This window comes from Suillus clintonianus (genome assembly GCF_016758775.1).
Source record: "Suillus clintonianus strain FC179 chromosome Unknown DEU56scaffold_152, whole genome shotgun sequence".
In the NCBI taxonomy this organism is placed as follows: domain Eukaryota; kingdom Fungi; phylum Basidiomycota; class Agaricomycetes; order Boletales; family Suillaceae; genus Suillus; species Suillus clintonianus.
In genome coordinates this window covers 72,008-95,659 of record NW_024539376.1, presented here as the reverse complement: position 1 = coordinate 95,659, position 23,652 = coordinate 72,008, and the positions used below count along the sequence as shown (strand labels likewise).

The window sequence follows — 23,652 nt, the reverse complement described above, 5'->3', positions numbered from 1 at the left end:
GCTTGTTATCACATAGACGGGTGGGCCCAGATATATATCATATTAGATGGGTGGGCCGAAGAATTAATAGTATTTTGTAGACAGGTGGGCCGATGGAAATGAATATTCCATAGACGGATGGGCCGAGGTAGTTGGATATCAAATAGCCGGGTATGTGAAGGGTGCTTGTTATCACATAGACGGGTGGGCCAGATATATATCCTATTAGATGGGTGGGCCGAAGAATTAATAGTATTTTGTAGACGGGTGGGCCGATGGAAATGAATATTCCATAGACGGATGGGCCGAGGTAGTTAGATATTATGTAGATGGGTGTACCAAGGTAGATGTGTATCAAATAGCCGGGTATGTGAAGGGTGCTTGTTATCACATAGACGGGTGGGCCCAGATACATATCATATTAGACGGGTGGACCAATGAATTAATATCATTTTGTAGACGGGTGGGCCGAGGGAGTGGTGAAATATTTATTATATATATGGGTGGGCCGAGGGAGCAGTGAAATATTTATTATATATACGGGTGGGCTGATGTGGGGGTATATAATATAGACGGGTGGGCCCAGGAGAATGATAATTGTAGACGTGGTGGAGCTCAGGTAGTTGTATATCATCCAAATCAAAGGAGGTAATAATTCAAAGTCATCTAATGATGTCGTATGGCACAGAGCTTTGCAAAGGGGTGAAGTGGAAACTTGTGTTCCAGGCCCTGTTCATCAAAGCTTTGAGATGGAAGATGAAGGTCTTGCAGTATGGCATGGAGCTTTGCAAAGTGGTGAAGTGGAAACTCGAGCAAAGTGGACCGAGTTCTGAGACCTGGGTCTCAACAAATGAATATGTGATATCCAGCACACTTCCAATCATCTGGTATTTCATTGGGCAATGGATGATAAGAGATCTTTGAAAGCCAACATCATCCAAGCCAATCAAATGCCAAATGCCAAGTTCCAACTACCGAAAATTGAGTGAAGTGTAACATGATCCGAGCTCCGAAGATAGAATCACAACTATTGAGTCCCAACTATCAAGACCCAAAAACCGAAGCCTGAGATTTGAGACTAGAGACTACAAACAAAACTCAATACTCAACTCAAAACTTGAAATTCATACATGTTTACGAGTTTTGAGTCCCGAACATCAAGTCCCGACTATGGATCCTGGGTATTAAATTTTACAAGTTTCAAGTCCCGAACATCGAGTCCCGACCATCGAGACCTGAAGCCCGAGATTCCAGACTCGAATCCCAACTAAGTCTTGAGTGACCAAGTACCAAGTGCCAAGTGCTGAGTGCCAAGTACCGAGTGCTGAGACCCGAGACCCAAAGCCTGAGACCCGAAACCCGGGAGTACCAAACTCCAACCTCCAAACTCGCAAAATGTATATCATGTAAAAAACTCGAAACTTGTAGAAATGTACAAGTTTTGAGTCTCAAGTGACCAAGTACCAAGTGCTGAGTGCCGAGGCCCAAGGCCCGAGACCCGAGACCCGAAGTCCGAGACCCGAAACATGGGAGTACCAAACTCCAACCTCCAAACTCACAAAAATGTATATCATGTACAAAACTCGAAACTTGTAGAAATGTACAAGTTTCGAGTCTTGAGTGACCAAGTACCGAGTACCGAGTGCCAAGGCCTGAGACCCGAGACACAAGACCAGAGACCCGAAGTCCGAGACCCAACACCCGGGACTACCAAACTCCAACCTCCGAACTCACAAAAATGTTTATCATGTAAAAAAACTCGACACTCATAGAAATGTACCAGTTTTGAGTCTTGAGTGACCAAGTACCAAGTGTCGAGTACCGAGTGCCGAGTGCCGAGGCCCGAGACCCGAGACCCGAAGCCCGAGACCCAAACCCCGGGACTACCAAACTCCAACCTCCAAACTCGCAAAAATGTATATCTTATAAAAAACTTGGAACTCGTACATTTCTACGAGTTTCGAGTCTTGAATGACCAAGTACTGAGTACCGAGACCCGAGACCTGAAGCCCGAGACCTGAGACCCGAGACCCGAGGCCCGAAGCCCGAAGCCTGAGACCCGGGACTACCAAAATCCAACCTCCAAACTCGCAAAAATGTATATCATATAAAAAACTCGAAACTCGTACATTTCTACGAGTTTTGAGTCTCAAATGACCAAGTACTGAGTACCAAGTACCGAGACCTGAGGACCCGAGACCCGAGGCCCGAAGCCCGAAAATCAAACTACACCCGACACCCAAAACCCGGGACTACCAAACTCTAACCAAACTCGCAAAAATGTATATCATTTAAAAAACTCGAAACCTTGTAGAAATGTACGAGTTTCGAGTTTCGAATGACCAAGTACCGAGACCCGAGACCCAAGGCCCGAAGCCCGAAAATCAAACTACACCCGACACCCGACACCTGAAACCCGTGACTACAACACTCCAACCTCCAACCTCGCAAAAATGTATATCATATAAAAAACTTGAAACTCGTACATTTCTATGAGTTTCGAGTCTTGAATGACCAAGTACTGAGTACCAAGTGCCGAGTGCCGAGGCCCGAGACCCGAGACCCGAAGCCCGAGACCTGGGACTACCAAACTCTAACCTCCAAACTCGCAAAAATGTATATCATATAAAAAACTCGAAACTCGTACATTTCTAGGAGTTTTGAGTCTCAAATGACCAACTACTGAGTACCGAGTACTGAGACCCGAGACCCGAGGTACGAAAATCAAACTACACCCGACACCCGACACCCGGGACTACCAAACTCCCACCTCCAAACTTGCAAAAATGTATATCATATCAAAAACTCGAAACTTGTAGAAATGTGTGAGTTTCGAGTCTCGAATGACCAAGTACTGAATACCGAGTACTGAGACCCGAGGCCCGAAGCCTGAGACCCAAGACCCGAGGCCCGAAGCCCGAGACCTGGGACTACCAAACTCCAACCTCCAAACTCGCAAAAATGTACATCATATAAAAAACTCGAAACTCGTACATTTCTACGAGTTTTGAGTCTCAAATGACCAAGTACTGAGTACCGAGTACCAAGACCTGAGACCCGAGGACTGAGGCCCGAAGCCTGTACCAGTTTCAAGTCTTGAGTGAAAAAAAAAAATTAAGATGATATGGAAATCACCCAGTATCGAGTACTGAGTCCTGAAATCCGAGGCCCGAAACCCGAAACTCGACTCTTCACCAAGTACTGAGTCCCGAGTACCGAAGCCCGAAACCCGGTACTACCAAATACAATAGTCTACCATTAGGATTTTGATAAGGAGTGACTATGGTAGACCTTATGAATTTTTTCAAAGAAAATCAAAGTGACAGCCCTTGTCAAGGGTAGTCTTTCCATAGTGTCATGACATTTTTCAGTTAAGATCCTAATGAGTTATAAGCAAAGTACTACAAAGTGGTGTGTTCAAGAAAGTTCAGGCACACAAGTGATGTGACTGAGTACCAAGTATTGAGTGCCGAGTTCCGAGCACCAAGTACCAAGTTCCGAGTGCCGAAGTCCAAAACCTGAAACCCGGTCCTACAGACTTGGTAGTTGATACTCGGTAGTTGAGACTCGGTAGTTGAATACAATGGTCTATACTTGATTGTCGTAACACAATAGTCTATACTCAATAGTCTTAACTCGATAGTCTGATACAAGTACCGAACTCCGAAACCCGGTACCACACACTTGGTAGTCGATGCTCAGTTGTTGAGACTCGGCAGTTGAATACAATGGTCTATACTCAATAGTCTTAACTCAATATAAGGGAGTCAGTAATCCAGTACCCGGTACAAGGGAGTTGTACTCGGTACAAGGGAGTCGGCACTCGGTACAAGGGCGTCAGTATTCAATCCAAGGGAGTCGGTACTCAATCCAAGGGAGTTGGTACTCGGTACTCGATACAAGGGAGTTGGTACTCGATGCAAGGGAGTCGGTACTTGGTACAAGGGAGTTAGTATTCAATACAAGGGAGTTGGTTCTCGGTACAAGGGAGTCGGTACTTGATCCATGGGGTCAGTACTCAGTACAAGGGAGTACATACTTGATCCAAGGGAGTCAAGACTCAATACAAGGGAGTCGAGACTCGGAACTCAAGACTCGGTTCTCAATACATGGTAGTTGAGACTCAGTAGTTGAATACAATGGTCTATACTCGATAGTCTTAACACGATAGCAGTAGTTGAGACTCAGTAGTTGAATACAATTCTCTATACTCAATAGTCTCAACATTGGACTTCAATTATTGTGAATACACCTAAGCCTGATAATTATTTTGGTGAAGCTTATATCTTACCTATATCTTACCCTATTGACAAGAAAACACCAGCTATATTTTTGCCTTGACTGGCAGCACATATTTTGTCAAGACGGCTAAGCATCATAATGACATTTCATAATTGACTCACATGCAGGCCCCAATTATTTAAAACATCAAGATCTTATGATAAGATACTTGTTATATGTCTCACATATTCTAGCCATAGCCCACAAGTTTCAGACAGATCCATCAAGTATTGAGTGAAAGGGAAGCAAAGTGACATATGTGTGAAATGTAACAATTGACACCTATCACATAAAAGTCACATTTTCATATGATATAAGTTTGATATTTGGTTAAATATTAGTAGGATATAGGTTACACTACATGAGGAACCTATACAACACTTTGCCCTGAGTGTGGAGGATGTGTGGAAGTGATTTGATGGTAAAGTAAGTTCATGCAGCATTAAGGTCCAACAACTACTCAACTGACCATTTTCGATGTTTTGGGTCTTTTGAGTTTCCCACACTCAATTTCTCATCCATTTCATGTCCTCAGCATTCAATTCTTGTTAGATCATTCTGTAAAGTTAGGCTTATAATACTGAATATATTTGAAAGGTACTACAGGTGTCTTAATATTAAATATCAATGTTTGGAAGGTATGAGCATCTTATCAGTAGAAACAGAGAGCATATACACTAGCTCAATCCTCTCACCTATTTTGCACTGATCTTTAGAATACAATGCACATATATATGTACCACTAATGACATATGAGCAGGCTGGATTTTGTGTGCAAGTGTAATGGAGTGCAAAACATCAAAAACATTAGATTGATGATTGTGTATGATTTTGCTCCTGTAGAAGGATCCTATACATATTTTAAAGTAACTAAGCCATAGATACACTAAGAATATGAATATGAATAGACTTCCTACCCTCCTTGAGGTCCGGTCCTACAGGACAAAATTTCACAGGGGCAAACCACCAGGAGAAGGTAGGTATACTGGATCACAGGGATTTGTCCTATGGTCAAGTACCGAGTACCAACTCCCTTGGATCGAGTACCAACTCCCTTGTATTGGGTACTGGATTACTGTCATATACCGTACACTGAGCCCCTGAATCATATCCCATCTCTCCCAACAAACAATGTCCGGACCTCCGAAATGTAGCCAAGCTATACCTTAACCCTACATACCCCTCAGCAGGATCTGCCCTGTTTCCCATATACATCAGATGTCCTATACGTCGGACGTCTTATTCATCGGTCCTCCTCCTGCATACCTCGGATCTCCTTTTCGTCGGACGTCCTATTCGTCGGATCCCACTCATGTTGTCCACTCGTCCACTCAGTCCGCTCCTCCTGTATTCGTCGGACATCCTATATGTCGGACCCGCTCGGGTCCACTTAATCCCTAAGCATCGGACCCTAAACATCGGACCTACTCAGATCCTGAGCTTCGGACCCAGGTCCACTTAACCCCTAAAACATCGGATCCACTTCACAGTTCATTTCCGGTCCTGCTCCTATTCTGTTACCCCATTTGTATAGTCCCCTTGTCCTAACCCCTATATGCCCGGATATGTTTGACAGTTAATATCCGACTTCATTCTCGATCATACCTCCTATGCCCGGATCCATTCGATACTTCATCTCTGTCTCTGTTCCTGTATTATTTTCCTTGCGCCTGTCAGTTTAACCTTTCCATATGTTCCTCGCGTTGACCCGGATCTCTGCTGACTCCGTCCCCGTCGCACATGTCCATAGTATATAATACCTTGTAAACTCGTAGTAGTTTCCAGAGTTCGAATATCACCTTAGATTATCCTCATTCCTGTTTCCTCGGACCCGGATCCATTTCCATGGACCCAGGGCCACTTCCCTGTCCAACCTCTGTGTCCTGGGATTGATTCCTCGGGCTATACTCCGCCTCTACCTTCGGGTAGTCTACCTCTGTTAGTTTCTACTCTGGACATTGTCTAGTGTAGTCTTACCTCTAGCTTCCACCTTTTCGGACTTCCTGTCCTCTCGGACATACTGTCCTTCTGTCCCCTCGGACTTCCTGTCTTTCTGTCCTTACACCTGTCTATTCTGTCCCCCACGTCCGCCGGACTAAAGCCCCTATTGTCCGGCGGACTAATCCTCTTATGTCGGCCAGACTAACCCTCCTTACGTCGGCCGACGAACCCCCTTTATGTTGGCCGGACTAATCCTCTTATGTCAGCCGGACTAACCCTATGATCGGCCGGACTAACCCCCTGAACATCGGCCTGACTCTTCCTTGGGAAAGCCTACCAGACTTGTCCCCTTGAAGTCCACCGGGATTCATCATCCTCCCTCGGACTTTGTTTCTAGCCTTCGGAAATTAAGGGCACGTACTCGGGTAAGGGGCGCAGCGCACGAGCTGAAGCCAAGCTCTTCAGATCCGCCCTTTGAGCACGGTCTTAACAATTACCGACTCCCTTGGATCGAGTACTGACTCCCTTGTACCGAGTTCCGACTCACTTGTATTGAGTACCAACTCCCGGGGATCCAGTACCGACTCCCTGGGATCAAGTACCGACTCCCTTGTATCGGGTACCGGATTACTGACTCCCTTGGATCAAGTACTGACTCCCATGCATTGAGTCTCAACTCCCTTGTATCAGGTACTGGAGTACTGACTCCCTTGGATCGAGTACCAACTCCCTTGTACCGAGTTCCAACTCACTTGTATTGAGTACCGACTCCCGGGGATCCAGTACCGACTCCCTGGGATCAAGTACTGACTCCCTTGTATCGTGTACCAGATTACCGACTCCCTTGTACCGAGTACCAACTCCCTTGGATCAAGTACCGACTCCCTTGTACTGAGGACCAACTCCCTTGTACTGAGTCTCGACTCCCTTGTATTGGGTACCGGATTACCGACTCCCTTGGATCGAGTACTGACTCCCGTGTATTGAGTCTCGACACCCTTGTATTGAATACCGACTCCCTTGGATCGAGTACCAACTCCCTTGTATCAAGTACCAAGTCTTGAGTTTGGGCTATCGAGTTCAGACTATCAAGTCTCGGCTACCAAGTATTGAGTATTGAGTCTCGACTACCAAGTCTCGAGTCCCAACTACCAAGTACTGAGTTTCGAGTATCGGGTATTGAGTACTGAGTCTCGACTACCATGTATCAAGTACCAAATCCCAACTACCATGTATTGAGTCCCAGCTACCAAGTACCAATTACCGAGTCTTGAGTCAAGACTATTGAGATTGGGCTATTGAGTATAGACTATTGAGTATAGACTATTGTATCAGACTATTGAGTTAAGACTATCGAGTATAGACCATTGTATTCAACTACCGAGTCTCAACTTTGGGCCTCGAGCCTCGGGTCTCGGTACTCGGTACTCAGTACTTTGTCATTTGAGACTCAAAACTCGTAGAAACGTACGAGTTTCAAGTTTTTTATATGATATACATTTTTGTGAGTTTGGAGGTTGGAGTTTGGTAGTCCCGGGCTTCGGGTGTCGGGTGTAGTTTGATTTTCGGGCCTCGAGCCTCGAGCCTCGGGTCTTGGGTCTCAGTGCTCGGTACTCAGTACTTGGTCATTCAAGACTCAAAACTCGTAGAAATGTATGAGTTTCGAGTCTTTTATATGATATACATTTTTGTGAGTTTGGAGGATGGAGTGTCATAGTCCCGGGTCTCGGGTCTCAGGCTTCGGGCCTCGGGTCTCGGGTGTCGGTCCTCAGTACTCAGTACTTGGTCATTCAAGACTCGAAACTTGTAGAAATGTACGAGTTTCGAGTTTTTTTATATGATATACATTTTTGCGAGTTTGGAGGTTGGAGTGTTGTAGTCCTGGGTTTCAGGTGTCGGGTGTAGTTTGATTTTCGGGCTTCGTGCCTCGAGCCTCGGGTCTCGGGTCTCGGTACTCCGTACTTGGTCATTCAAGACTCAAAACTCATAGAAATGTACAAGTTTCGAGTTTTTTATGATATACATTTTTGCGAGTTTGGAGGTTGGAGTGTGGTAGTCCTGGGTCCCAGGTCCCGGTTCTCGGGCTTCGGGTCTCGGGTCTCGGTACTTGGTCATTCAAGATTCGAAACTCGTACATTTCTACGAGTTTCGAGTTTTTTATATGATATACATTTTTGCGAGTTTGGAGGTTGGAGTTTGGTAGTCACGGGTCTCAGGCTTCGGCCTTCGGGCCTCGGGCCTCGGGCCTCGGGTCTCGGGTGTCGGTACTCGGTACTCAATACTTGGTCATTCAAGACTCAAAACTCGTAGAAATGTACAAGTTTCGAGTTTTTTATATGATATACATTTTTGCGAGCTTGGAGGCCGGAGTGTCGTAGTCCCGGGTTCCAGGTGTCGGGTGTAGTTTGATTTTCGGGCCTCGGGTCTCGGGTCTCGGTACTTGGTCATTCGAGACTCAAAACTCGTACATTTCTACGAGTTTCGAGTTTTTTACATAATATACATTTTTGCGAGTTTGGTTAGAGTTTGGTAGTCCCGGGTTTTGGGTGTCGGGTGTTGTTTGATTTTCGGGCTTCGGGCCTCGGGTCTCAGGTCCTCAGGTCTCGGTACTTGGTACTCAGTACTTGGTCATTCGAGACTCGAAACTCGTACATTTCTACAAGTTTCGAGTTTTTGATATGATACACATTTTTGCTACTTTGGAGGTTGGAGTTTGGTAGTCCCGGGGTTCAGGTGTCGGGTGTAGTTTGATTTTCGGGCTTCGGGCTTCGGATCTCGGGTCTTGGTACTTGGTACTTGGCCATTTGAGACTCGAAACTCATACATTTCTATGAGTTTCGAGTTTTTTACATTATATACATTTTTGTGAGTTTGGTTAGAGTTTGGTAGTCCCGGGTTTCGGGGATTCGGGTGCTGGGTGCTGGGTGCTGGGTGTTGGGTGTTGGGTGTTGGGTGTTGGGTGTTGGGTGTTGGGTCTCAGTACTCGTTACTCGGTGATTCAAGACGACAAAGATGTATATCATCTTATATTTGTATTTTCTTAACCCCACCCATGTATCTAATATTACCCGGCATTGGCCCACCTGTCTATGTAAATTCCCCACTTCGGCCCACCCATCTATCTAATATTTCCCTATGTCGGCCCACCCGTCTATCTAATGTTACCCCACGTCGGCCCACCCGTCTATCTAATATTTCCTTATGTCGGCCCACCCGTCTATCTAATATTTCCCCATGTCAACCTACCCATCTATCTGATATCCCCCTATGTCGGCCCACCCGTCTAACTAATAAATAATTCCCCTCACCCTCGGCCCACCCGTCTATCTAATAAATAATTCCCCTCACCCTCGGCCCACCTGTCTATCTAATAAATAACTTGCCTCACCCTCGGCCCACCCATGTATCTAATATTTCCTTACATCGGCCCACCGGTCTATATAATATTACCCCACGTTGGCCCACCGGTCTATCTAATATTTCCCCACATCGGCCCACCGGTCTATCTAATATACCCCTACATCGGCCCACCGGTCTATATAATAATATTTGTTATACATCTCTCCTCAGGTCTATTAATATATGTCAATCCTACTCTACATATTAATCATGGGCCCACCCATCTCCATCATAATATTTCTCCCGGCCCATCCGCCATCATTGATGATATATATCACATCAGCATAGATGGGCCCACCCGTCTCCATCGGAAATAATATTTCTCCCGGCCCACCCGTCAACATCGGGAATATACATAACATCGGCCCATGATCCGCTGGCCGTATTACACGGGATATTATGTAGGTCGGGTGACCCGTATAATACGGGATTTGTCACTGAAGGGGCTCACAAGATTTAATAGATGCATTAACCGGAGCGACCATGTTTTCAAAGATGGATGTACGATGGGGGTACAACAATATTCGCATGAAAGAAGGAGATGAGTGGAAGGCGGCATTCAAAACGCCCTTTGGTCACCACGAACCAACAGTAATGTACTTTGGCTTAACGAACTCCCCTGCAACTTTCCAGACTATGATGAACGAGATATTCAAAGATTTGATCGAAGACAGAAAAGTAGTTGTCTATATCGATGATATCCTCGTATTCACAAACGCAGACAAAGGAGAACACAGGAAGCTTGTACGAGAGGTGCTCAAAAGATTGAGATATAACGACCTGTTCTTGAAGCCGGAAAAATGTAGCTTCGAACAATCTCAAGTTGAGTTCCTCGGATTGATAGTGGAGAAAGGCGGTGTGTCAATGGACCCTGTGAAAGTAGAAGGAGTATTAAACTGGCCTGTTCCCAAATGCGTAAAAGATATACAAGCATTCATGGGTTTTGCCAACTTCTATCGAAGATTCATATTGGGGTTCTCGAACATCGCTAGACCAATGAATGATTTATTGTGAAAAGATGTCAAATGGGATTGGACGGAGAAGCAACAGAAGGCCTTTGAAGAATTAAAGAGGCAGTTCACAGAAGCCCCGTTATTAGTCATGCCAGACGTTGAAAAGAAAAAGAGAATAGAGACCGATGCTTCTGACTATGCATCCGGTGCAGTACTTTCTCAACTGATGGAAGACGGATTATGGCATCCCGTGGCATATTACTCGAAGTCAATGAACGATGCAGAACGAAATTACGACATCCATGACAAAGAGTTACTCGCAATCATTCGAGCGTTAGAAGAGTGGAGGCACTATGTGCAAGGGGCACCTCACCCAGTGGAGATCTGGACGGATCATAAGAATCTCGAGTATTTCATGACGAGCCAAAAATTGACAAGAAGGCAAGCCAGATGGAGTCTATTCCTGGCGGAGTATGAATTTACGCTCCAACATAAGCCTGGTGTAGTCAACGATAAGGCAGATCGTCTTTCTCGGAGATCAGACCACAGAGGGGGGGTAGAAAACGACAATTCCGACCGCGTTTTGCTGAAACCTGAATTTTTCCAAGCTAAAGCTGCTAAAAGAGGCCAGATGCTCATCGAAGGAGAAAGTTCGTTGCTAAAAAAGATAAGAAAGAGCACGGAACGAGAGCCTGAGGTCATGAAAGCTTTGGAAACGCTAAAGACAGCGCCAGTACAGCTACGCAGAGGAGTTGAAGAGTGGAATGTTGAGGATGGATTGGTGTTGTTCCGAGGCATGGTGTACGTTCCAAACGATAAAGAGATCCGCCGAGAGATATTAGAGTTATTTCACGACTCTCCACCGGCTGGACATCCTGGACGAGCCAAAACCTTAGAATTGATTTCCAGAAATTATTGGTGGCCTTCAATGACGAAGTATGTTCACTGATTACTGTAGATGGTTGCGATCGATGCAAACAGACAAAAGTGTTCCCAAGCAAACCGACGGGACCTTTGCAGCCAAATGAAGTGCCTAGTGCACCTTGGCAAACGATCTCATGTGACCTTATCGTGGACTTGCCAAAGAGTGAGGGAATGGACAGCATTTTCGTAGTCGTAGATCGATTTTCGAAGCAGTCGTATTTTATCCCCATGGTAAAGGAAGTAGACTCGAAAGGCATTGCCGAGTTATTCCTGAGAAACGTCTGGAAAAATCATGGAACACCAAAGAAGGTGATATCGGATCAAGGAACACAGTTTATCTCGAAGTTCATGGGACAAGTATCAAAAAGATTAGGAACGAAATGGTCACCCTCGACCTCCTATCACCCTAGAACAGACGGACAGACAGAACGCGTAAACCAAGAAATTGAACAATATTTGCGCTTGTTCACATCCTATAGACAGAATGATTGGGTATCTTGGCTACCGATTGCAGAATTTTCACACAACAACGCAGTCACATCAACCGGACACAGCCCTTTCAAAGTCTTATATGGATATAACCCCGAATTCACCGTATCTCCGAACTCCAAATCCCTTATTCCCGCCGCAGATGAGAGAGCGAATCAGATGAAAGAAGCGCGTGAAGATGCAGAAGATACTCTAAAGATGGTTAATGAACGGATGAAGTGTTTCTATGACCGAGGAGTGAAAGACGCACCGAGGTACGAGAAGGGAGACAAGGTCTGGTTAGACGCAAAAAACATTAGACAGCGTCGCCCAAGTCAGAAACTATCAGATCGTCGTCTAGGTCCCTTCGAAATACTAGAGAAGACGGGCGAGGTGAACTATAAATTAAAGTTGCCAGAAAGCTATAAGATTCACCCCGTTTTCCATGTCGAATTACTCACGCCATATCGTCCATCTCAAATGGTTCCTCATTGTCAATCCACCCGACCACCGCCAGAGATCGTTGCCGATCAGGAAGAATTCGTTGTAGAATCCGTATTAGATAGCCGATTGTTCCGAGGAAAGCTGCAATACCTAGTAAAATGGGAAGGATATCCAACAGATGAGTCAACATGGGAGCCAGAAGAGAACTTAAAAAACTCCCCAATTCTTGTTGCAGAATTCCATAAAGAAAATCCCATGGCAGCCGCTTCCAAAAGAATTCGAGGGTCTATTCTAGAAACATCGGAGTTCAAAGAATGGAGACAAAAGAATATCCGCTGAGTGAAAGTGATTCCGTGTAGCCTGTTAGAGTAGACTACCGATCCGTATGAGTGCGAGTATAATAGCTCGTCCCAAGGGGATTGCTACTGAAGGAAGTCTTCGCAATAAATGCGAAGGAATCAATCCGGCGGGCTTAAGATCTGTGCGGCGGACACACGGGTGAAGTCCGTCTAAGGAAGGGAGTGTCCGGACGGAGGACGGTTCGTGTAGGATGGATATCTAGTGGTACGATGATCAAGGTGTCAAGGTGTCAAGGTCTCGAGGTGTCAAGGTTTCAAGGTCTCGAGGTAACGAGCTACCGGAAGTGGTCCGAGGTGCGGGAAGATGTCCGTTGCGACGCGGAAGACTAAGGGGACTTTCTTGATCACTTAGACTTAGATACAAATCCAAGGGAGCAAAAGGGAAGTGATATTGGTAGAATACGACGCAACTATTTATCAGAATCCGTAAGAACTCGGAATCCGCTAAGCGGCGGTAGCATAGGCGAGTCCGTAGCGCGGTAATATGTAAAGGACGGTAAGCGGCCTCATGTATGGGAAGTACAGGTAATACGGACTGCTGGTTGATTAGGGTGATAAAAGAAGACAAATGACGCACCAATGGGGATGGATGGACATGGATAGGCAGGAACCAAGGGAGTCCGTTGTCGGTATCGTATCCGATAGGTGTCCGGAAGGACGGATGCCAACGGAAGAGGCTGGATGGGTGGGGATGCTAATACCTGACCAGGTGGGCTCCGGATTGAACATAAGAGGTGATTGTGAGGCTAGCGCCGGAATGTTTGGTACACCGCCCTTCCGTCTTTTGCGATGACGCTCAACCTAGAGGGGGGGTAATGTCACGAGTTCCAAATACAAATCATTATTCTTTCCTTTCGACTACCAACATTAAGCGCCCGTTCCCAGCGCTAACTCCTAAACGCCCGACATATGTTCCAACTCTTAACCCTAACCCTATCGCTACCATTACCGAAATTCCAACTCCAGACTTAGACGCTCTCACATCACGTGACTCTCCTAGAACCTTCCAGAACTTCACAGAAGCAGCATCGCTCCTCATGACGTCATAGTTCCTTTTTCACATTATCACATCGTACGATTCCGTTTCTTATTTTATGATTGGCTAGTAGTTAGAACTCAGTTTGTATCTCCTCTTGAATAGTTGTATATAGTTAAGACGTTTCTAGTAAGTAGTTCTTTAGTTCAAACCTTTCGTCTCTACATTGTGCAGCAGCCCAAACGTACCTGCTCAATCTCATCTCTTTTATCGTGATATCCTTGTGTTTGAGTCCTAGTCTCTGCCCTAGCATTAAGTTGTTTAAGGGGTTGTGACATATTGATTCTCAATACACCCGAGGCCCTATTACAGCCATTTCGTAAAGATAAGCTTCAAGTTCAGATTGGCTCTTCACAGCGATGGGAGCTTCTGTGTCCTGAGTGCCAAGGATGGTGTCAGACCGGTATTCACTCCGGAATCTCTCTTTGGATACCTGGACAATTTAAGTCGTTCAGCAACCACAGAGGGAGTAAGAAATGTGAGGCTACAGTAAAAAAAAAACAAGAAGATTGGGAACACGCCTGATGCGCCAATACCTCATTCCCTGCCTACATCAGATGTTGATAGGTACATTTCATTTCGGCTCTATTTTATAACATCACTGATCAAATTTTTCCATCAGACTTCGTATCGGATCAGCTACTCATCCTAGCACTACCCAGACCTGCACTGGTGTTCCTATTCACTGGCCAGAGGACCTTCGACCATTTGCGATGCTCTTCCCTTGAGAGTGTTACCACGACGGCCCAGACTCACTCCCTTACACGATCAATATCGCCAACTTCTCCATGCCTCGTGCCCGATCGAAACTATGTTCAGGATCGGCTACATCAGATCTTCCCTGCGATGAGTGTACTGACGTCTCAGTACACATTGCACGCCTTGCGGAACTTGCGAGGGATCCCAAACCGCACACAAACTACAAATTTTTAGGGCTTGCACACATGCAGGACACCGCCAGGAGCTATGCGTATCAAGTGAACACCCTCAAACTTAAGGTATTTTTATTCAAGTACTTATGTATTATAACTCACTCCAATCAGGGACTAACTGACTCCCGCAAATATATGAGGGCCCTCACCCAGCTGGACGACTACCATCGGTTTCTCATGGCCATCTCAGACAACGACATCCCCCGACTCCAGCAAATTATCAATGTTGCCCTACGTGACGGCGCAAGTATCCGTGGAATTGTCAACAAATTAGAAGACGCGCTGGAGGGAGTATATCGTCCCCGAGGCTATGGCGCTGATGATCTCGACATAGCTACATTGGTTTACAGACTCGGGGGACGCCAACTCCTTTTCGCCCTCAACAAGACCCTTGATCTCCCATCCCTTCGTACTCTCCAGACTCTTTCCGTCTTCACCTTGATCACTCCGACAATTGGTCCCATCGTCAATCAGAACTTCGACGACAATATCTGATCGATCATTCTCAACACCCGCGTCGGTGTGACAGAGTCACCCCGTGGCGTCAGTCTTATGGTCGACGAAATGGCCATTGAAGAAATGGCCATCCACTACCCCAGGTACAACAAGATTGGGGGTCTGTGCTGGAAACACTCCAGTCTCATTGACCCTGTGCTCCGCACGTACGACTCTGCGGTCCGTATCGCACAGAAGATTCACGATGGAGAGGTACACCTTGGAAAGGAGGTAACGGTCATAGGAGCTGCATGCTTCGGCGAAGAAGAACTCTACCCGATCTTAGTTGCGCCCACCTGCAAGACTGAAGATTCCAAAGATACCGAGATCGTCCTTGCTCGCGCGATTCAGCGCTGGAACGCAACTGACGCAGATCAGATTGTCGGGTCTGTGTGGTCATTTGCTACAGATGGCGATGCTACCCGACGTGCTGGAGGTCACTGGCTGTTCCTCAAGAACCCCCTCTCCATGCACTCGCCGTTGTATGGCATACTTTCCAACATGCCCGGGTTGAACATGTTCACTGGCGATGACAAGATCACACTTGATTTCAATTTCAAACATATATTCAAACGTGAGTTTCTTTTTTTAATAAATGATCTTCAGATCTTCTACCAACTATTCAAATAATTTAGGCTTCTGCACGCTCATTTGCTCCCCTGCCGGCATTACTCTGAATAATGGCCGTCTCATCAATGCGGTCATGCTTGCACGCTACCTTGTTTGGTTGCCAGCATATGATGAGGCGAGCGTCGTCAAACTTCTTCACCCGGATGATCTGCAGGATGTTCCCCGAGCCGTCGAGCTCATGTCAGCCATCATCGACTTCTCAAAATCACAGCACGCCATGCTCAACGACTCATTTTCCTCAGATATCGATACATGTGCAGACCTTGCCTCAATCACACTTCTCAGCAGTGTGATCGAATCAATTCTCATTCCCTTCATCAATGTCGATCTCTCGCTCATGGAACAGGTACAATATCTCAGTCGCTACGCCCACCTTTCATTTGCACTCTTCCGTTCTCACCGACGATCCTTCATGGGATATCAACTCTACTATGACTCCCATACCATGTCCAAAAATGTTATGTTCAGCATCACGAAGCAACAGCTTCTTGATCCGAGTGCTTCTTTTTTCCTCGGCAACTCTGGTGACGATCGCCTGGAACTTCATTTCGGGCGCACTCGAATGATAGGTGGCCACAACTCAGGGTACACGTTCACACAGGTTGTAGATCGATTGGGTGCCACAAAGGACATCGATGGTGTCTTCAAGCGGCACCCTGACATGGATCCTGGTCACCATCGTCACCGCCTGGGCACGCGTCAAGAGAACGTCGACCATATCAACTGTGATATGTGGAAAGGCGACATCATATCTGGCCGATGTGATCTCCCATCAGCATGGGCTACTGGTCGCGAGATGGCACTTTCCATTCTTAGCATGAGTCAGATCGATCCCATCAACTTCTCCTTCCTCGACCTCTTTTGTGATCCAGGGGTTGATATATTACGCCCCTTCGGAGAGAATAAGTACTTCGGCATCTCGAACTCTGTAGACGAAGACCTTGCACCCGTCGTGCCTGTTGTGCCTGCTGCTCCTGCGCGTAGTGCAATAGCCCCCTTCCCACTCACTCATTCCAACACCGGGACAATGGACGAGGTCCATATCGAGGATGAAGAACTTATGCTCATGTTCAAAGAAGCACTGACTTCTGAGACCACTTCTGACATACCTTCTGATCACCCCGCTCCATTCATTGATCTGTCAGCTCCTCCGTTGCCAGAAGGTCCTGGAATACACCCTGCAGATTACCTCCTTTTTGAGGGTTGCTGGATACACAAATAGACGATCTGCCGGTTGGTCATCAACAAAGATTTTGTCTCGAAGTCTCACAACCGTCTTGAGCGTGTCTGCGCGGGATATACCAAAGTCAATCGGCAGATCGACATGTCCTCAGGCCACATCACTGACATTAATTCTTTCCTTGTTGGGGACATTTTTGTCACACTTCTTCGATCCAGTCAAACACTATCAATTGCTGTGCTCCGATCGACATCAATATTCCTCAATAACGTATCCCATGCATCAATCAACGCAACCATCATGAAATCTGCTCGAACAACAGCCAAAGTAATCGGACAACTCCTCGCCATCCTCCCAACGCACCCTTCCCCCGAGTCACTTCAACTTTCGTTCCTGTGGAACGGAGGTTATGTCAAGGTGCGCTCTACTATTCAAGGCACGACAGATTCTACGGAACGGGTTGTCACTATCAGCACGACCAGATCAATGATCGAGCCGATCAACCCAGAACCCACTTTCATTTGGCTTCGCGATGACATCAATGCTGACGACTTCACTGAGATCAAAGGCGGACAGAGCACTTGGCAGGTGTCTGCTGATACACTGCAAGCTGCTTGTGATCTCCTTTGGGCCAAGGCTGTCGACATGAAGTCGCCCCTCAACTCATTCTCATCCGTCTCTCCTTCTGACCCTAAGAACTTTCCTTATCGATTGGCCGACGGTATGTTTTAATTTCAATCTCAACGAATCTCACTGATCGAGTTGCTTCTTAGGTACTCCGGCTGTTATCTCCACCGAAGCAAGTGCTTTATTAGCAGCTTCTGAAGGCGCACACATCACTGTGTGTCCTCTCTGTGAAGCAAGTGTCTCTGACATGTGCTGTCACGTTGGCATGCACATCTTGCGAGCTATGACGAATACACCCGAGAATATGAGTTTGAAGGAACCGGTACATTTTATTAAACTATATTAATGACATTGTTTTAATTAATCTAAGGTCGGTGCTGTGCTTCCATGCGGCTTCTGTGGTCATTCTGGAATGCCCCAATGCGCAATCACGATCACGGTGCAAGGGGATGCAGTGCCCGCCTGGGAAATGAAGTGCATCTACAAGCACATTTTCAGGTATGGGTCCGCTGTTATAGGGTCGAAGAACACACCGTCTCGCAACGTCCCCGTCAAATGTGAGTTATGTCACCCAACACTGCCTGGAAGGACCTCACGGAAGGTGCAGGCAATATCCGTTGACGCGGTTTGGCGGTATAATTTGACCGAGCATATCCTGACTGATCATGATGAGTATGTCGTCCCTGGGCATAGGGAGACCAGGGTCGCTTTACCGTCCGGAGTCTTAGCGACTATGGCATTTTTGGAGCTGGAGCAGAAGGCCACGCACGTTCCTAAGGAGCGCTGGCTGACATCATACGATCACACAGAGAAGGAGAATATCCCAGCATCTACATCACGTCCTTCCAAACGCCCTGCCTTGAATTCTGCCAACTCTATGCCTATCAAACGAGCTCATACATCTGTTCAAGTACTTCATACCTCAAGCACACTGGTAACTTAGTTGTTCTGTTCATTTTATCACCTTTTCTTGATCCGTTGATTGATCACTTCGTACAGCCTGAGCTTCTCTGATTTCATGTGTTTCAGTTGTCGTTTACATAGTACAGACCTCGCTTTTACTTTGCTTGTCGCGCTATCATGTTCTACTCAATCCACGCTATCATTTGCACATTTTCTCGTACTTTTGAACAACTTTTGCAACCAATGACATTGGTGATCAGCTTTGATCAAGCTTTGATTCTTCGTAAGGTTTGTATTACTAAGCTACCATATTTAGACTAATTAATGTGACGGTCACGGTGTTACAGGAGGGGGGGGCGTGTTCGAGATTACGCCACACATCAGGGATCCGAATATTTAAGACTGGTTTGAATGTCGTGCGAAATGTCAAGATAATACTTAATATTTAGGTTGTCGTCTTAGCGGATGTAAAATTTCAAATGTTAAAGAGGTCTTGCATGACAAGAGAAATATAAAGTATCAGCGAACATTTTCTTACTGTCTGAATGTCAATGACAACAAGAAATATAAATATATCTTTAATGCTGGCATAAACTTCGAAATGAAACTTCACATTTAAGACTCGAAAAAACTTCAATTTTAGCACGTGACTGAACATCTGCTCATGTATGAAGTTTAGACCGTCATTTAGACGGGCGTTAAAATTCAAAATACCCCCTGACAATAAAATGTGAAAATAAATCATCAAGTTTAATCTCTAGATAAAACCGATCGCCCGACGATCGCCCACTCACGGCTGAATCATCGCCCACTTACAACGTCATCGCCCACTTGAGTTTGAGATGCTAAATATTAGGGGACTAGACGATAAGTTATAGACACAAGCGATGCCTTTCGGTTAGAAACACGCGTTAACGATTAGGGGACTAGACGATGACTTATATATACAAGCGCGTTAATGCACTCTTATTCAAATGGTATAGTAGATGTACGTGAATCTATGTAGTAGAGTGAAATAGACAATCAATCCTGCATCACATAGTCAGATACCGGTGATTTCTCGAGGTGAATGAATGTACTTACAAAATCATTTCAACTTGTATACAGGCTAGTGCTAATTCTCTGTAAAAGCTGAGCAGGAGATTAGAGACGCACAAGTAACAACCAATTTATTCTTACCGCTTGCTTTGGTGGCAAGAAAACTGCAAGATGCTGCGTTGACGTTTTTCATCATTTTGCTGGTGCCCGCATTGAATTTGAGTGAGCCTTTCCACTGCGAGCCAGTCATTGGACCGTTAGCATCATTAGTGAATTTATGTCGCTCTCGTGAAACGCCCTGTCGAATGTTGCCCAGGCGTAACTGGAACCAGGATTCACATCGACTGGACCAGAACCCCACGTTTAGTCCTGAGGCAGCCCAGGCCTGGGGCCTGGGCCACCAGGAGACGATTTCAACATTCCTGTCGTCTAGATTATTCAAACATAAGCACCTCTGTCGTCGATGTAAATGAGAGAAACTCACTGGTATGCAGATAATACGTCCCGCACATGAAATCTATCTCCTCTTCTGACAGCTCATCATCGAAATAAGTCTGGCCATTAATGTCCAGCATGAGGCCAAACGGTACCGCTTCCCGTGAAATGCCATCGAGAACGGAGGGGAGAACATCAAACCCAAGACTATGTAAAGCCAGCCGCCATATGAGGCCACCATGAAGAAGTGCCGCTCTTGCGCGAGGCTGGTTCAGGAACTCGTGACGGTGCTGCTCGTACACGATGTAGTCAGCAAAAACTGGCCTAAAACGGGCGAGCCTGCGATCCTCGGGGGGGAAGACGTGTCCGAGCAAGTATGTGTGGAGTTCCGTAAGTGGGCGTCGAGCGTGAGGTGGAACTGAGATTGGCTGCAACGTCTTTATAGCGATTCCTTTTTCCATGAGGTTACACGCGATCTTGGTGATATCTGAGCCCCAGTCACGCCGGAGGCACATCACAGCCGTAATAGCGTCGGGAACCGCCAGTTTCCAGGGCACCAGATTTGACGACAGTGACTCGATGATGTAGAGCCGCTGATTGGGTTGTTGCACAAAGGAAACTCGAATGTGTGCGTTCGAGACTGACAGGGACGAGTCAGGTCCTAGATCCCAGAGATCGGGCGGGATGTCTGACAACTGAGTTTGAGGGAGGGTGACGAGGTAACCTATAAAACATGTGATGACATCCTTCTGTGCGTCTGGAATTGACGTGATATCCGTGGGGTTGTCGCCGACGAGTCTGCATAAGTGAGTCCACTGTGTCTTGCGAGCCCAATCATCGAATGTAGTCGATCTGCCTCAGGGTGTAGTGGTGGATGCTGCAAGGTGAAATCCGAGATGAAAATGCAAAATCGAGACAAATCGCTCAACACTACGAGTGTATTGCGTTGAGGGTGCAACCTCATAATGACCGAAGTAGGCTTCGATGTCTTTCAAGAAACTGGACAAGGGTGGTGGAGGGGCAGGGGGAGCAGGGGTGGGTTCAGAAGGAGCAGGCGCAGGCGCAGGCGGGAAATCATCTTCCTCCCAATCGCCATCGGGGATGCTGGTAAGATCCAATGCATCGCACAAATCCCACTCGTTACGGAACGAGTCATATACCCTGGTAGATTTGCTATATGACATCCAAGTCATTGGTATCTCAGCCTTTGTGAGACGGATGCGTTGACGAAAACCGCCAAAGTCGTCATTAGGTTGCCATTCAAACACCACAACTGTGCTGGATTTGCCGGGGATGCTGTGGTTCATGGCTGCCCGCTCACGACTCTGACGCGACTGCCGTTGAGCTGGTGTTTCCATCTCCTCTTTCCTCTGGTTCTCCTGACGGCGCCGCGCAAAGAATGCCTTGAAGTCTTCTCCTTGCTTCTGTCTAGAGTGGGGTTGGGAGACTGGGAACAGAGAGTCCGCATGTGCCTCGGGAACATCAGACACGGGCTGTGCCCCACTGTTCTGACCCCATCCAAGGACGCTATCGTCCCAGTTAAGGACACTCTGAGTGTTGTCCTCTGGTCGACCCCACGCACTATCATCCGGCTGACCCCACGCACTATCGTCCGGTTGACCCCAAGTGTCAGGCGTCTGCTTGCATTGGCACTGCCTCGGTCGCACGGGTGATAGCTGCCGGAGACGGGATATAATGACGCAAGGTAAAATCGACGGCGGCAGAAGTATCCCCAGAAACGCGGACCCAAATCGGAAGCGAGAATTTCTCAAACATGGGCAATTGAACTTGCCAAGGACAGTGAATGGAAGAGATCAAGGCTTCCCGTACGTGGCACGTTTGTCGTCAGATCTCCAACGAATGAGCGCGACAACTCAAGAACCCATTCAGCGGGTATGGGATGTTGGGGGTCGCTCGTTAAGATAGCCGTCCACTGATTGGCACCTTGGTATCGACGAGTCATGATGTACCACGAGCAGGTGGCAGCAATTACTGGAAATCCGTCAGGCATCACGAACGATGAATAAACTGGTTGACTTACATAGAAATGCATCGCGCGACCTTATTGCAATCTTTTTGGCAAGGTTAACGTCTGTATGCCACCGTTGGTACCCATAGGTAGTTGGAGGGCGTGGAAGTTTAGTCCCCCATGGAATCAATAGCCCAGCACCCAAATGTTCCTGGCACCAGAGCAGTTTCTGCTCTAAGTCGACCCATTTTGCCCGAATATCGCGGTGGAGAATGTGCCTTCCCGATGTATCTACCTCTGTGAGGAGGGAAAACCTGGAGTGGTTGAGGCATCCAAAGATCGGCCCATCGAAGCTAGGGTTCAAAGGTACAAGGGGAAACCACGGACGAGCTCCGTACGCCCAGCGAGTAGTGAGTGGCGTATTACTATCGTCGGGAGAACTATCGTAGTCTTCGCGAGGATCCCAAAGAGGCTCGTGAGGTATGACGTCGGGAAGGGAGTGTGCGGTGAGAGAGGTATAAACCTGCCCATCACGGACTGATGACATGGAGATTGTTATTCATGGAGGCGAGGAGACGCAAAGAGTACAGTCAAGACTACTACCGCAACAGTACAAACCTGTTACGTTAGAGATCAGAGACGTTGAGAATATCGCAGTCAAGACTACCGCAACAGTACAAACCGTTACGTTAGATGGAAGAAGGTAACGAAATGCGAGAAGTTGGGTGCATCTAATATAGACGTAGCGGAGTTTCAACAAACAATTACCATATCAGTGGCAGTGGCAGCAATACTAGGGGGTGTGGTCTGTGGATTGAGACAAGCGGAGTGTGGATTGAGACGGTGGTCTGTGTGGATTGAGACAAGCGGAGGAAAACAGAACAATGCCAGGACTGTGACTTGGGATGAGTGGAGAAAATTAAAAATTAAAATTAACAACAGAATTTTGACTATGTGGCTTGAGACGTGGTAAAGAACTTGAAGAGAAGTGGAGTTGGTCTCCAACCAGCTAATATTAGGGAGTGATGGATGGTACGTTGACGATGGTGATGGAGGCAGAGAACGCCGGGCAGCACGAGGAGGAAGGATGTCAAACCCATGGAAGACCAGCGAAAAGATTAAACCTATGATCAATAAGAGGAGAATAACGTCATGACGACTCACTTCATAGATCTGCAGCTTCTGCCCAAGTTGTTTCTGCGATAGGGGTGTCAAACCCATGATCAATATCGCGAAGGGCTGCCACGGACGTCGAACCAGGAAGCGATGGATGTTGACTTAGAGTTATTATTAATAATAGGACGTTGGCGGTGGCAATGAAAGTAGAGAACACCGGGCACGACCGTACATACAGTCATGCCCTGGAAGAAGGTGAGGAAGGGTCATTGTCGACAAGGAGAATGGGAGGCTCGACAGTACAAACCGTCGAACCTCCTAGAGTAATAGACTAAGTTCCATAGGACTTAGAACTTTGGCGACGAAAGCGCCCAACAATCACAAACACCCATATTAGGGAATTGTTACATAACATTGACTCAGTTTGAACTTTGTACTGTCGACTCTCTCGAGCTACTTCATCGTCCCCATCCTCGAAGCACGACAGTATGTACTGTCGTGCTCATCGAGTTCATCGTTCATCGTTCCTATCTTCGGAGCACG

At 46.8% G+C, this 23,652-nt stretch overlaps 4 protein-coding genes across 4 annotated transcripts; 2 read left to right on the top strand and 2 right to left on the bottom strand.

Moving 5' to 3' along the window:
- Positions 1-6,071: 6,071 nt before the first annotated feature.
- DEU56DRAFT_761381 (uncharacterized protein) lies at positions 6,072-7,433 on the bottom strand (the record flags this gene model as incomplete). The annotated part of the gene is made up of 7 exons (XM_041350528.1): positions 6,072-6,206; positions 6,238-6,364; positions 6,499-6,599; positions 6,623-6,673; positions 6,749-6,931; positions 6,954-7,241; positions 7,389-7,433. The coding sequence occupies 7 exons, from the start codon at positions 7,431-7,433 to the stop codon at positions 6,072-6,074; spliced, it is 930 nt and encodes a 309-aa protein (XP_041202009.1).
- Positions 7,434-14,572: 7,139 nt separating this feature from the next.
- DEU56DRAFT_919052 (uncharacterized protein) lies at positions 14,573-17,063 on the top strand (the record flags this gene model as incomplete). Its single annotated transcript, XM_041358213.1, has 4 exons — positions 14,573-14,782; positions 14,828-15,173; positions 15,246-15,785; positions 15,847-17,063. 4 exons carry the CDS (start codon positions 14,573-14,575, stop codon positions 17,061-17,063), a joined length of 2,313 nt encoding a protein of 770 aa, XP_041202008.1.
- A 102-nt stretch (positions 17,064-17,165) lies between these two features.
- On the top strand, positions 17,166-18,662 carry DEU56DRAFT_919051 (uncharacterized protein; the record flags this gene model as incomplete). Its single annotated transcript, XM_041358212.1, has 4 exons — positions 17,166-17,742; positions 17,795-17,970; positions 18,019-18,582; positions 18,648-18,662. 4 exons carry the CDS (start codon positions 17,166-17,168, stop codon positions 18,660-18,662), a joined length of 1,332 nt encoding a protein of 443 aa, XP_041202007.1.
- Positions 18,663-19,665: 1,003 nt separating this feature from the next.
- Positions 19,666-22,540, bottom strand: DEU56DRAFT_919050 (uncharacterized protein; the record flags this gene model as incomplete). The annotated part of the gene is made up of 7 exons (XM_041358211.1): positions 19,666-19,682; positions 19,731-20,018; positions 20,074-20,880; positions 20,959-21,700; positions 21,771-21,811; positions 21,855-22,016; positions 22,066-22,540. The coding sequence occupies 7 exons, from the start codon at positions 22,538-22,540 to the stop codon at positions 19,666-19,668; spliced, it is 2,532 nt and encodes an 843-aa protein (XP_041202006.1).
- Positions 22,541-23,652: the final 1,112 nt, after the last annotated feature.